The sequence below is a fragment of the Kogia breviceps genome, chromosome 8 (genome assembly GCF_026419965.1).
Source record: "Kogia breviceps isolate mKogBre1 chromosome 8, mKogBre1 haplotype 1, whole genome shotgun sequence".
Taxonomy (NCBI): domain Eukaryota; kingdom Metazoa; phylum Chordata; class Mammalia; order Artiodactyla; family Physeteridae; genus Kogia; species Kogia breviceps.
The window spans coordinates 65,912,441-65,927,109 of record NC_081317.1 but is presented as its reverse complement, the minus strand read 5'-3'; the positions used below and the strand labels follow the sequence as shown (position 1 = coordinate 65,927,109).

At 36.8% G+C, this 14,669-nt stretch overlaps 1 protein-coding gene across 17 annotated transcripts in view; it reads left to right on the top strand.

The window, feature by feature from the left end:
• Positions 1-14,669, top strand: part of KDM4C (lysine demethylase 4C) — a 430,596-nt gene that overhangs the window by 124,192 nt on the left and 291,735 nt on the right. For 13 of the 17 annotated variants that reach the window (XR_010841968.1, XR_010841967.1, XM_067041564.1 and 10 more), the window contains 2 exons: positions 268-317; positions 13,597-13,700. Coding sequence is in view for 14 of the 17 variants with exons in the window: in XM_067041564.1 (XP_066897665.1) it covers positions 268-317; positions 13,597-13,700 (154 nt within the window). In the remaining 3 variants the exon portion in view is untranslated. Of the gene's footprint in view, positions 1-267; positions 318-12,618; positions 12,696-13,596; positions 13,701-14,669 lie in introns of those variants that run through there. The other 4 variants (XM_067041573.1, XM_067041571.1, XR_010841969.1 and 1 more) reach the window with 2 other exon arrangements.

Sequence of the window (14,669 nt, the reverse complement as noted above, 5' to 3'; positions counted from 1 at the left end):
CTTGTTGCAGAACACAGGCTCTAGGCGCGCAGGCTTCAGTAGTTGTGGCATGTGGGCTTAGTTGCTCTGTGGCATGTGGGATCTTCCTGGACCAGGGATTGAACCCGTGTCCCCTGCACTGGCAGGTGGATTTTTAACCACTGAGCCACCAGGGAAGTCCCTGGGGTCGACTTTTTTTTTACATGACATTATTTAGGAATAGATGTCCTTAGGATACTAGCTGAACAATTATAAATCTAAAATTTTTATTTGTGTTTAAAATTTTAGGTATGCAATACCCCCAGAGCATGGAAAACGACTGGAGAGATTAGCTCAAGGTAAACTTGCTTTCTGTTTCTCATTTAGATAGGCTTTTTGTTTTTGAGGTATTGGGTTGGCCAAAAAGTTACTTCGGTTTTTAAGCAAAAATAAAAGACACATTTTTCATTTTCACCAAGAATTTTATTGAACAACGTATTCACTGTTTTGTTCCATTACCTTCTGCCATTTTTGGGGCAACTTCATAATTCCATCTTCCCAAAACTTCTTATCTTTTTGAGCAAAGAACTGTTCCAGGTGCCTTTTACAGTCTTCCCGGGAATTGACATTTTTTTCATTAAGAGACTTTTGAAAAGACTGAAATAAATGGAAATCCAAAGGTGCAACGTCTGGTGAACACTGTGGATGAATCAGAACTTCCCAGCCAAGCTATAAGTTTTTGCCTGGTCATCAGAGAAACACGCAGTCTTGCATTATCCTGATGGAAGACTATGTGTTTTCTGTTGACTAATTCCGGATGCTTTTCGTCCAGTGCTGCTTTCAGTTTGTCGAATTGGGAGTAGTACTTGTTGGAATTAATCGTTTGGTTTTCTGGAAGAAGCTCATAATAGAGGACTCCCTTCCAATCCTACCATATACACAACATCACCTTCTTTGAATGAAGACTGGCCTTTGGTGTGGTTGGTGGTGTTTCATTTTGCTTGCCCCACGATCTCTTCCATTCCACTTTATTGTACAGTATCCACTTTTCATCACTCATCGCAATTTGTTTTAAAAACGGAACATTTTCGTTAGGTTTAAGTAGAGAATTGCATGTGGAAATACGGTCAAGAAGGTTTTTTTGCTTAACTTATGTGGAACCCACACATCAAAGCGATGACCATAGCCAAGCTGGTGCAAATGATTTTCAATGCTTGATTTGGATATTTTGAGTATGTCGGTTAACCATCTCCTGCGTGGTATTATGTTGATTGTTCTCAATCAATGTTTCTATTTGATCACTATCAACTTCAACTGTTCTACCTGACCGTGGAGCATCGTCCAGCGAGAAATCTCCAGCATGAAACTTCGCAAACCACTTTTGACACGTTCAGTCAGTCACAGCACCTTCTCCATACACTGCACAAATCTTTTTTTTTGCATTTCAATTGTGTTTTTAGCTTCTTTGAAATAATAAAGCATCATATGCTGAAAATTTTGCTTTTTTTTCCATCTTCAATATTAAAATGGCTACACAAAAATTCACCAATTTTGATAAGCTTTTTTTTTAAAATGCACGCCGAATATGACAGCTGTCACAATACAATCTAACAAAATTGTTTCGAATGAAGTTAAAGACCACTAAGCGCTACTAGAGCCATCTTATGGAAAAGACCTAATGAACTTTTTGGCTAAACCGATATTTTTACAGTGTAGAATATCACTGTGTTAATTTTATTCTTTTCAAGTTATTGACATTTAAGTATTTCTCTCATTGAGTAATTTTAATTTTTTCACATTAATGTGTGCATATTTTTCCCTGTTGCATAATCTTCATGATTATTTTAGTTGGCTGCTTAGCTTTTCATCAACTGATTGCACTTAACCTATTTTGGTTATTTCCAATTTTTTTTCTCTTTTATATAGTGTAATTAACATCACTGTGCCAATAATATTTTTTCTTCCTTTAGTTGTACCCTTGTGATAAATTCCAAGGAGTACTGATGCTGTGTCTTGGGCTATAGGTGTTTTATGAGTACTTTTCATGTTGCCATATCATTTCACCAAAGGGTTGTGTTAAATCTCTTTTTGACCCCCTCATTTTTATTTGGCCCCCTGGGCCTGAGAGTGCCTGAAGTATGAAGGTGAATGTCCCCAGCTAACTGGATGAGCATGGTATTGTATGCCTTCTTAGACTGTTAAAATTAAACATACTTTACTGGAACTTGAATTTTTATTTTTTAAGGCTTTGTCCATCTTCTTTTTTTCTTCTTCTAGTTTTGTTGAGATGTACTTGACATATAGCACGTTATAAGTTTAAGCTGTTCAACATAATGATTTGACTTACATACATCATGAAATCGTTACCACAATAAATTTAGTGAACATGCATCATCTCATATACATACAAAAATAAAGAAATGGAAAAAAATTTTTTTCCTTATGATGAAAACTCTTAGGATTTACTCTTTTAACAGCTTTTGTATATAACATTCAGCAGTGTTAATTATATTTATCATGTTATATATTGCATTTCTAGTACTTATTTATCTTATAATTGGAAGTTTGTACCTTTTGACTACCTTCATGCAGTTGCACCTCCCTCAACCCTGTCCATCTTCTTAAGGGCCAGGTTGAGTCAGTCTTCTGGGAACTCTATCGATTGCTTTCACTCTGTGACCACTTGTACCTACAGAGAGCACCTTCTACTTTTCTTCCCTGCCTTAAAGATACACCAGGCAACCTTGTTCTAATCTGCTCCTGCAAGGGAGGAGAATCATATTCACCCCGTTACCCTCTTTTTCTGTTTTGCTAGCCACCCTAACCAAGGACGACGTAGACTGGTAGTGACTTATTTCCAGGGGAAAGTGGAGTTCCACTGAGTGACAACTCAAGATAAGACAGAATGTCTCCTTCAGAATGCCTTTATTCAGATTTCAATCCTCAGGGAGCATTGTCTTTTCAGTCGGGTGCTGATCTAAGTTTCATTGGTATGTTAGGTTTGCCTTCTAGTAGAAAAGGAATTTTGTTCCTGCATTATGTATGCTTTCATTTAATAATGAAATGGGGACACTGAGAAACCCCGTCCTTTGACTTGACAGTTCTGAAAAGAAATTGTTAATGATACCTAAAAGTTACTTTCCTCCAAATTAGAGTTAGAGTATCATGTTTGTAAGAATACGCATTATTATAATTTTGGCAGGCTACTAACTATAAAGACAGTGTTTTTATAATGTAATACATTATAGTAATAATAGCAATGTAATTGTAATCTTGAGCTTTGTTAGGGACTATTTTCATGAATATTAAGGTGGATGAATCCTGGTTCTGGATAATAGATTAGAGCACAGCTTAGAAAATGATTACCATAATCCTTAAATACCCTGGCAGTGAACTTTGTGCTAAATCTATATGCTGTGAACTATCCTCGTCCCTGTGATAATTATTCTACCATCTTCTGTTCACCTCATTGCCAGAGAACTTTTAAAATGGAGCCAGTGTAAGTTTTACGGTATGGACTCACATGCTAAAGTCTTTGCTATAAACTGTCTGTAAACACTTTGACGTAAACTGTCTGAAAATGACATTCCAGGAAAATGGATGCCATTTGCTTAATCAGTAAGAGATTAATAAACTTGAAGATTGAACGAGAACTTTAAACTCAATTGCATGTTTTTTGAAAACTTTTTGCAGCATTATTTTGAGAAGTGATTCAGGGGAAAGACCCTATAGGACAGTGGAGGATTTCTATCTCCTGACCAGATGCCAGCCAAATTAATTGAGTTCTGCTAAGTAATTAAAATGATAAAATAATGCAGTAAGTGAGATGGAGCATTATAGGTTGTCTAGGTCAAGGCAGCACTTGATACATAAAATGAAAAGCAGCCTCGGATATTTTCCATTATCTTGTCTGAACATCATAATTATCACACTTGCCTTTTATGCATGAATGCTTTCATCTTTGGTTTCTATTGAAATCTTGATTGACTGTGGCACCTACAAATATTTTATCTGAAAGATGTTATGCCTGCATCTAAATAAAGCCAGGAGTTTGATTTTGCCCTTCAGCTGCTTTCTCATCTGTACAGGTTTTTTTCCCAATATTATGTAGACATAAATGTAATAAAAAATCTCAAGTGAATTGTTGCAATTTTTATACTTGTTATGTTCGCCTATAACGCCATTGCATTCTTTCTAATTTTTGGCTTGATACAATTGAATGGAAAGTATAAAGGAGAATAGAGATAATAATATTAAATCATAAATGACAGTTTTGAAGATTTTTAGTTTTAAGAATGTCTAAATCTCATCTATTTTAGAAATAAGACAATATCTTTGTGGTTCTATTAAGTTAAGCAAGATATGGATTAAAGTAAATTGGGAGCAGCTAAATTTTTTTGTGAGTGACTGTATTCCATTGGTCTCTCATTGTTAATAAAGTGCTAGTATTTAAAAAAAACTGAAGATGCTTTACTTTGGTCAAAATTTTGGTTACTGGGAAAAGAATATGTGAGTTAGGACTTTGTGCAGTAGATTTTGGAAGTGTGAATGATCCGCAGGAATTTTGTTTTAAGTGACAGTATGGTAGAGTTGAATACACTGGTTCTTTTGGAGGCTTATATTTACCTGTAACAAGTGTTTTTGTTTTGACTTCTTAAAAAAGCGACAGTAAAAAGGAATGGATGAAGCATTGTTATGAAGGATTAATTTAGTTCAAGTTTTTTTGAGCAGTTCATTTTGGGGTGTGTGTGTGTGTGTGTGTGTGTGTGTGTGTGTGTGTGTGTATGTATGTTTTTAAATGACTAGTCATCTTGAGTTTAAACTGTGGAACAGAGTCTTAGCCTGATTTGCAGGGATCCCTATTCCAGGAGGTGGACAAAGGGTCTGTGGGTGGGATGCAGGCAGTCTGTGGACTCTGAAATTATATTCAAAATTGGGCATATATGTGGGTTTCTGGGACGTTATCATCAAATCCATTAAGAGGGTTTGGTCCAAAAGAGATTATGAACCACTGCTATCAAGAGACTAGAAGATTAGCATTAAATAACAAGTCATTTTAATTTTATAAACATTCTAAATTGACCCGTTCTCATACCTCTGACTTGGAATTAGGAAATATATTTTTATCAGCTCTCAAAATGATAAATACATAATTCCCTTAAGCATTCATTTACATGATGGCCTGAAAATATTATATTAAAATGCTTGGTTTTGAAAGGTTAATAAATAAAATACCCTTGATTATGAATAATCAATTTTAGGGGGCCCCATAAGCCCTAAAAAATGAAAAAGTCCAGTGATATATCCTCTGCCTTCATGTCTAACTCATGCTTTAGGCATGGAGATCAATGTGTGGTGTGTCAGGGTATGTTTCATCTTACTATCAGTTGTTATGATAAGAATGGTGAAACAGGGACTTCCCTGCTGGTGCAGTGGTTGAGAATCCGCCTGCCGATGCAGGGGACATGGGTTCAAGCCCTGGTCTGGGAGGATCTCACATGCCACGGAGCAACTGGGCCCGTGCGCCACAACTACTGAGCCTGAGCTCTAGAGCCCTCGAGCCACAACTACTGAGCCTGAGTGCCACAACTACTGAAGCCCGAGCGCCTAGAGCCCGTGCTCCACAGCAGGGGAAGCCACAGCAATGAGAAGCTGCACACTGCAGCAAAGAGTAGCTCCCGCTCGCCACAACTAGAGAAAGCCAGGGTACAGCAATGAAGACCCAACACAGCCAAAAATAAATAATAAATAAATAAATTTATTTAAAAAAAAAGAATGGTGAAACAATCCCTAAATTTAACTTCCTCATATTTTGATGTCAAATATCACACTGTGTTTAATTTTGAATGTTTTATATCCAACCATGTTCCTAGTAGGAGTTTAAACATTGGACAGTAATACATAACATACACCAAGTTAGAGTAATTAGAACGTGTGGTGAAAGACAGTTCTGAGAAGTGACAGGTAGGGAATGGGGAGGAAAATTCAGGAGGGGAATGCCAGCCAGCAGGGAAAGAATACTATGGAGGGAAATTAAGAGTTCTTTGATTCTTTAGGGGGTGTGGAGGGGGAAAGCTGAGCCAGGAAAATCCTGTTTAGCTTGACTGACCTGTTTGTGCCAAAGTGCTTGGTTGAGGCGTCCTGGGTGACCTACGCGTGTGTGGTCCATGTGTTGTGTCAAGGTGGGAAAAGGCTGGAGCTGAAACAAAGCGGTCTCAGGAATGCAGTAAGACACCATGTGTAATGGTCTATATACCTGTTAAATTAGGTGGAAATTTTAACTCTAAGTGTTCTGCCAACCAGTTTGAACTGGAAAAAACTTTCCCGTTACTCACTGCACTGTGTTCAAGAGTTAAAAATAAGGCAGTTGTTTAGGAGAACCACCATCCTTCTCGATACCACGGTCAGTATGAATTTCTCCTGGTGCTCCTCCTAGAGAGCTCCATGGAGCTTTGTCTCTCCAGTAGAGATGTTGATGGATTACAGGACACGTGGAGCAGAGTGAAGCCTGCAATGTGATAACTTTCTACCCAATTATTAATTGCTCAGCGAACGGTAGGAAGAACAGAGAGGTCAACTACAGCTTAAACCTCTAATGTTGACCTCTTAACTAGGAATGTGGGTAAAAATACCATGTTTCTCCCCACGTAATGTAGCTCATTAGTTCTTTTCATTAAGAAGCATGTTAAGAAATTTCATATGTGAATCAAATACATCTTTCTAAAAGTATTTCCCACAGAAGCATTCCTTCCATATTCTTTTCCTATGTCCTTTTCCTTACCATTCGTTTATATGGCTACTATATATATATATATATATATATTTTTAAAATTAATTAATTAATTAATTTTGGCTGTGTTGGGTCTTCGTTTCTGTGCGAGGGCTTTCTCTAGTTGTGGCAAGCGGGGGCCACTCTTCATTGCGGTGCGCGGGCCTCTCACTATCGTGGCCTCTCTTGTTGCAGAACACAGGCTCCAGACGCGCAGGCTCAGTAGTTGTGGCTCACAGGCCTAGTTGCTCTGCTGCATGTGGGATCTTCCCAGACCAGGGCTCGAACCCGTGTCCCCTGCATTAGCAGGCAGATTCTCAACCACTGCACCACCAGGGAAGCCCGGCTACTATATTTTTTAAGCCTCATATCAGTCTTATGAATATTGCAAAAACCACTATAGGCCTACCTCATTTTATTGTGCTTTATTTCAAGTTGCAGATAATGCCCCCCTTTTTTTTTTTTTTTTTTTTTGCAGATTGAATGTTTGTGGTAACCTTGTGTTGAGCAGGTCTGTTGGTTCCATTTTTCCAACAGCATTTGCTCACTTCTTGTCTCTGTGTGACATTTTGGTAATTCTCACATTTCATACTTTTTCATTATTATGTTTGTTTTGTGATTTGTGAGTTGCAAAAAGATTACAACTCACGAAAGTGTTAGATGATGGTTAGCATTTCTAGCAATAAAGTATTTAAAAATTAAGGTATGTACATTTTTTGGGCATAATTCTATTGCACATTTAATAGACTACAGTATAGTATAAACATAATTACATATGCACTGGGAAACCAAAAAATTCTTGTGACTTGCTTTACAGTAATATTTGTTTTATTACGGTGGTCTGGAACAGGCGGAACCTACAGTATCTCTGAGATATGCTTGTATAAAACTCTATCAAAGCATACTTGGGTAAATTTCAATTATTTTCAAATTAAATTGTCTTAAATCTATTGCTAGTGTGGACATACACTCTACATGTTGATTTCTCCATCTTTCCCCTCTGCTTCCCTCTCTTTTTCCTTTCTTTCCTAAGCAATTAATAACTAACGTCAGCTTCTCCAAACTAGTGTTTGTATATCCATAGAAAATGTTACTAAACTTCGATTTTTAAATTTTTTTCCAAGGCTAAAACTTTGTTGGTTTAATAGTAGCAGCATGTGTTTGTCATATGAGATTGGGATTTAAAAATAATTAGTAATAGCTAATATATTAGAAATTGTAAACCAGTTGACAGTTGGCAAAACTTCTTATTTGAAGGAAAGAGCACACTATTTTTAGAGTATTATCTACTCTATTTCTAAAACAATTTAAAAACATTTAATAATTTTTTAGGTCAGATTAATTGAGGTAAAATGTACTTACAGTAAAAACCACCCCCTCTAACTACACAGTTTTGTGAGTTTTGACAAATATATACAGTGGTGTAACTACCACCACTATCAAGATATAGAACATTTCCAGTACCCCCAAAAGTTCTCTTGTACTTTTTGCAATTAATTCTTCCCACCAGCAACCACTGGCAGCCACTAACCTGATTTCTATCTCTAGAATGCCATAAAAGTGGAATTATACAATGTGTAGACTTTTGTGTCTTGTTTCTTTTACTTAGAATAGTGCTTCTCACATCTGATGACTTTTTTGTTGAATACAGGGCATCCTTGGATGTGTATAGCACCTGGTTCTTGAGAGGGCTTATGTGATTCTGTACTTTCTCATGCTATTAAACTCCCAGCAGAACTTTGGCAGTCTTAGCAAATGTTATTGTGGGATGCTTTTAGGGTTTCAGGGCTCTATTGGGATTGCTGGAGTACATGTTCCGTATCATGGTGGAAATGGAAGATTTGTTGAACTAACATGATAACTAGGGTCAACATGGTGGAAATGAGTAACAGGGATAATAATAATGGCCACTATTCATTGAATGTTACTATGTGACAAGCAGACTAAGTTTTATTATTTTTTAAAATTTATTATTTTTTAAATTCACAAAATGTAAAATAAACCATTAACCATTTTGAAGTGTACAATAAATACAATGACATTTTAGTATGTTCATATTGTGCAACCATCACCTCTATCTAGTTCCAAGAGATTTTTAGCACCCTTTCTTTCTTTCTCTTTCCTTCCTTCCTTCCTTCCTTCCTTCCTTCCTTCTTTCCCTCCCCTCCCCTCCCCTCCCCTCCCTTCCCCTCCCTTTCCCTCCCCTCCCTTCCCCTCCCCTCCCCTCCCTTCCCTTCCCTTCCCTTCTGCGTTGGGTGTTTGTTGCTGCGTGCGTGCTTTCTCTAGTTGTGGTGAGCAGGGGCTACTCTTCATTGCAGTGCGCGGACTTCTCATTGCGGTGGCTTCTCTTGTTGCGGAGCATGGGCTCTAGGCACGCAGGCTTTAGTAGTTGTGGCTCGTGGGCTCCAGAGCGCAGGCTCAGCAGTTGTGGCACACAGGCTTATTTGCTCCGAGTCATGTGGGATCTTCCCGGACCAGGGACTGAACCTGTGTGCCCTGCATTGGCAGGCGAATTCTTAACCACTGTGCCACCAGGGAAGTCCCGACTCTGTATTTTTTAATTGGTCATGCTATATTCCCTCCCACCCTTCCCCAGCCCCTGGCAATGAGTAATCTGCTTTCTTTCTAGGTATTTACATATTATGGATATTTTATATACATAGAATCATATAATATGTGATCTTTTGTGTCTGCCTTCTTTTATGTAGTGTTTTTCTGTGTTATAACTTATAGCAGTACCTCATATTTTTTTATAGCTGACTAATATTTCATTGTAAGGATATACCATATTTTGCTCTTCCATTTATCAGTTGATGGACATTAGGTTGTTTCCACTTTTTGATAATGGCTAAGTTTTTTTGTGCATTATCTCACTGGATTCCCGTAAGGATCCACCCAGTGAGGATAGCCACTGTGGAAAACGGTATGAAGGTTCCTCAAAAGATTAAAAGTAGAACTGACATATGATCCAGCAGTTCTACTTCTAGATCTATATTTGAGGGAAATGAAATCACTGTCCTAAAGATATATCTGCACCCCTGATATTACAGCATTATTTATAGTAGCTAAGACATGGAAACAACCTAAGTGTCCATCGACAGGTGAATGAATAAAGCAAAGTGTTATATATATATACAATAGACTATTATTCAGGCATAAGGAAGAAGGAAATCCTGCCATTTCTTTCAACATGGATGAATCTTGGGGTCATTATGCTAAGTTAAATAGTCAGATACAGAAAGACAAATACCATATGATGTTACTTATGTGTGGAATCTAAAACACCAAACTTATAGGTACAGAGAACAGTTTGGTGGTTGCCAGAGGCAGGGGGTGGGGAAAATGTGTGAAGGGGCTCTAAAGGTACAAACTTCCAGTTATAAGATGAGTAAGTTCTGGGGGGATGTACTGTACCGTATGGTGACTATAATGAACAATACTGTATTGAAAGTTGCTAAAAGAGTAGATCTTAAAGCTTCTCATCACACAAAAAATTATAACTTTTTAGGTGATGAATGTGAATTAAACTTAACGTGGTAATCATTTCATAATATATAAATATATCAAATCATTATACTGTATATCTTATACGATGTAATATGTCAATTGTATCTTGATGCTGGGGAAAAAAAAAAAAGACCCCACTGAGGAAGGTAATACTAGCATCCTGATTATATGAATGGGGAAATTGAGGAGCTGGGAGATTATGGGACCAGACAAGGCTATATGAGTTGTTGGACTTTTGCTAGGAATCCATGTCTCTGTAGGCATTCTTAACTGTTATTCTCTTTTATTTTGCTAGCCATGTGGACAAGATGAGGGTGACTTAAAACAAATAGTTCAAACAGTTGCGTTTTTTCATCTAAACTTTAGGTCTGCTATTTAATAGCAATGAGAAGGTGTATATTGTGAGCAGTAAATGAGAGAGGAAATTTGGTGTTCAAGTAAGCGTGTGTGTTAGGTGTCTGTAAGAGGAGATTGGGCAAGATTTTACACAAAATCCCATAACATAGTTTGCACCTTACAGTAGGCTGCCTCTCAAATGCTTCCACCAAAATATCCCTACAAGGGAGGAGAGTGAAACCCTACCACTCCACAACACTCATGCAGATTTTGCATCTTGCTCCCTTAATACGTTTGTTTGTATGCAAATATAAACCACGTGATTTAGCATGACATAAGTAGATGCTCAGATAGATGTGCCAGGTTTATTCTGTGTGTTCTTCTACACCTGGCATGTTACCTGATGGCCATGGGGTATGTGAGGTGTGGTAGTGAGTTGCTAGCTGCTATGTCCACTACTAGATACTTGAGGGGTCAGTGTAGAACTGTTTCTTTATTGGAACTTCTTGGTTTTCAAGATTATGAAAGAGTGGATTCTCCAATTATGTGACTGGTAAATTGGAAAGTCTTACAGAATGTTGTAGTAGTAACATTCAAATACGGTAAGTTTAAGAGCAGACTTCTTCCAAATAAATTCTTTCCAAATTGAAAACTTAGAAAAAAAGCACATTAAGAAAGTAAATATTAGAATAGAAAAAAAAGGTTCTGAAAGGCATATTTTAAAGAACTTAACTAGCAAAAATTTTAACACATACCTTGTTTTCTCCTTATTTGGTGACTTTCAAAAAACTCTGACTGTCTTAAGTTGAATTTTTAGTTAAATTTTATCTTTTCTATCTGATCTATTTTTGTTATATTTCATACATGTGATTCCAAATTTGTTTTTCTCACTTGTTATGAAAGCTGCTAACATTCCTTTAGCCAGCATAGTTCTGAGTTTTGAGATATTATCATTTTGTATCAAATAGTATTCTGGTTATATTGGCTTCTTTATATACTGAATAAAATATTTTTAAGAAATGGTGGAGTGAGGTTGAGTGTGAACCATGTACTTCTGCAGGTACTTTGAGGTAAAATTCATTTTGAGACACATACATTATGTCATAATTTGTGGTTTATGAGGTGTTTTCCAGGGTGGTGTGAAATATAATTCTGATAACCTATTGAGAATATAAATTCTGAACCAATATGAAGTTCTTAACATATGGCAAATTGCCTTCCTTCAGTGGTTTTCCAGTTTAACTAACAACCAGTCATCACATTGTTCAGGTTCTGGTTACAAATCCATATCAAAAGAAAATTAAGTAGACTCCTCTTTCTTCATTGATTTTAATTTAAAACTTAATTCATGCAGTGCTGCACAGAGTTACAGATTTGAAAAGTTTGATAGATCTATTTAAGTTGTATTGCTAAAACTTTTCCGTGGGTTATGTGTTTGGGGACTGCCCTGCTGTGCTTTACTCTCTGTGGTGTAGACTCAGGACATCTTATTGTATAGATACGGCCGTTGCATTATATGGTACTTTCTCACCATTCACTAAGGTCTGCATTCTTTCAAAGGTTATTTTCTATTTACATATTATGAATATTAACCATAAACGGAGGGCTGCATTAAATGACCAGATAGGGCACAATTATTCCTTTTATTGCCATTGGTATTGTAGCAAATAATAGTATTTCTGATGTTTCTGTTGGATGTACTTTTTAAATATTTCTGTCTGTTCATCTTAAAAATCCAGGTGTAGATGCTTAAGCAGAATGTACTTAAATTAAGCAGGTGGTTCTTTATACCCTAATGGTTTTTTTTTTTTTAGATGTTTCATTTGTTTCCTTCTGATGATCTGTGGCCTCACATACTCCATGGTGGCATCAGTAAAGGCTTGTTTACTTTAAAACCATTCCTGTAAAACCTTGCTATTCTATGAGGTTAAAATGGTTCATGATTAGGTAATGAGTGCTGGTAATTCTTTCATCAGACAGGTCATATTCTTGAGCTATTTATACGTAGTGAGCCACAGAGTTAGGTAAGTAGCATTTCCAGTGGCTTTCATTTTGGTAGTGGAGGAGTTAAACAGCATCTGTGCTTCTTCCCACTTTACCCAGCTACATCACACATGCTTTCCTGGTGAGTTCTGTGTTCCTTCTGGGTCCTCTCTCTGATTCTCCTCTGTCTCTTCCATGTTTCTCTTGCCTTTCTCTTCTTGCTTTCCTGTTCTCAGTGTGGTGGTTTTTCCCTCTGAGTGAGGAAGGTAAAGAACAGGGTATCAGGCACATTCATTTTCCTCTAGCTTACATAACTGAGTTAATGAGTCTGCCTCAGACATACTGCAGGATTGAAAGCAGAGATGGAGGGAAACAACTGTGTTTCAATGCATAATATACTGTTGAATGAAAGGGTTGCTGCATGTTTAGCTTCTTCATTTAAAGGTGTCCTCAAAACAGTATGTACTGTTCCCATACAGGCTGGTGAGACAGGTTTCCAAGCTTTTGACTGGCCCTGGCTGGGAGTTACTTCAGGAAACTAGAAGCAGTTAAACTATTTTAAATCGATCAGAAAGAAACAAGGGTGGGAAACTGCTGTGTCTACTGTATTGGCATTGGGACAAGTGCTTCTAGAATGATTGCTTCTAGGAGTCTAAAATGAGAGATTCCTCTGTCAAAATGCAGATTTTTCTCTTCTACCTTCCCTTAATATTTTGTCCATTTATCAGTTAATAGGTAGATTGAGTTCAAATCTGTCACAAATTGGAATTTGTAGGTTTAGTCATTTTGTATTATGCAGACAACTCTTGGCAGATCTTTTTTTTTTTGTAAAAAAGGTCAAACCTTGGTGATATAAATATGTATCATTTAATTTTTAAGAATTCTGACTCTGGTTTTTAGTACCAGGGTTTTTGATGGTGCACTTGGTCTATATTTACGTAAAGCTGTCATTCTATAAGAGTACTAGAACATAAGCTTAAAAAAAGATTTGAAATTTTATCTTAATTGACACATTACTGCTTATAATTACTGTTTCCATTTAGGTTTTTTCCCAAGCAGTTCTCAAGGGTGTGATGCATTTCTTCGCCACAAGATGACACTGATATCTCCCTCAGTATTGAAGAAATATGGTATTCCCTTTGACAAGGTATATTAGTGTTACTCTTTAACAAATTCATTTAATGTGTGTAGTATTCGTATGTAAGACAAATTTAACATAAACTAATATATCTTTGACTTCAGGTAGGATTTTTAGGATGTGGGGAGAAAAATTCAGATTCATGTTTTATTTAGGTAACAGTTATTTACCTAAATATTAATTTGAAGTTGCTTTTATTTCAAGATGCATTTACTAGAGATTTCATGCAGTTCTAGTTCATTTACAACAATACTGAAAGTAAAATGTAGCACATTTGACAGAATAAGATATATAGCTCTTCTCCATTGAAGTCTCTTATATGAGCAACAAAGTTTATGTGTATGTGATCTATTTTTCTTTTTTTTAAGGAAATCAGAGCAATTTTTATTAGCAGTTTGGTTGGTTAGAATCAGTGATTATGGTGCCAGTATGTTATTTCTAAACACATTCAGACATAATACAATTGAGATTTCATTTATGGATAAAATTGCCTGATGATTTAATAATCAGATATTGCTTCTTTGGAGTATTTCTGAAGATTAAGTTCTGTAAGACTCTGTACATGCTAGATCCCTCTTTCTTTGTGTCCGTGGGTAGTTTTTGGGTCAGAATTATTACATAGCATGAGCATTTTTATGTGAAGAAGCTGAAATGAAAAAAGCTTTTGACCAGATAAATAAAAGGTCTCTCTCAGTTGGAGGAGGATTAAGTCCTTAGCTACTTCAGAAACATTAAAAAATAGTTCCACTCTCTTTTCCATTTTTTATTTGACTGTCTTCCCATAATCCTTACTGTTTTCCACCTTAGAAACTGTTCACTTGTGACTAAATCTTTCCCTCTTCTTAATCTCAGGCCCTTAAAGTCCTGTCTTCCACCTCCCTCCTCCCCCACCCCCAGCCCAGGCTTTGTTCAAAGTAGAATTTTTGCAAGGACCAGGAAACATTCTCCAACTTGAGGTGGTCCCGCTCTCTCACAAAC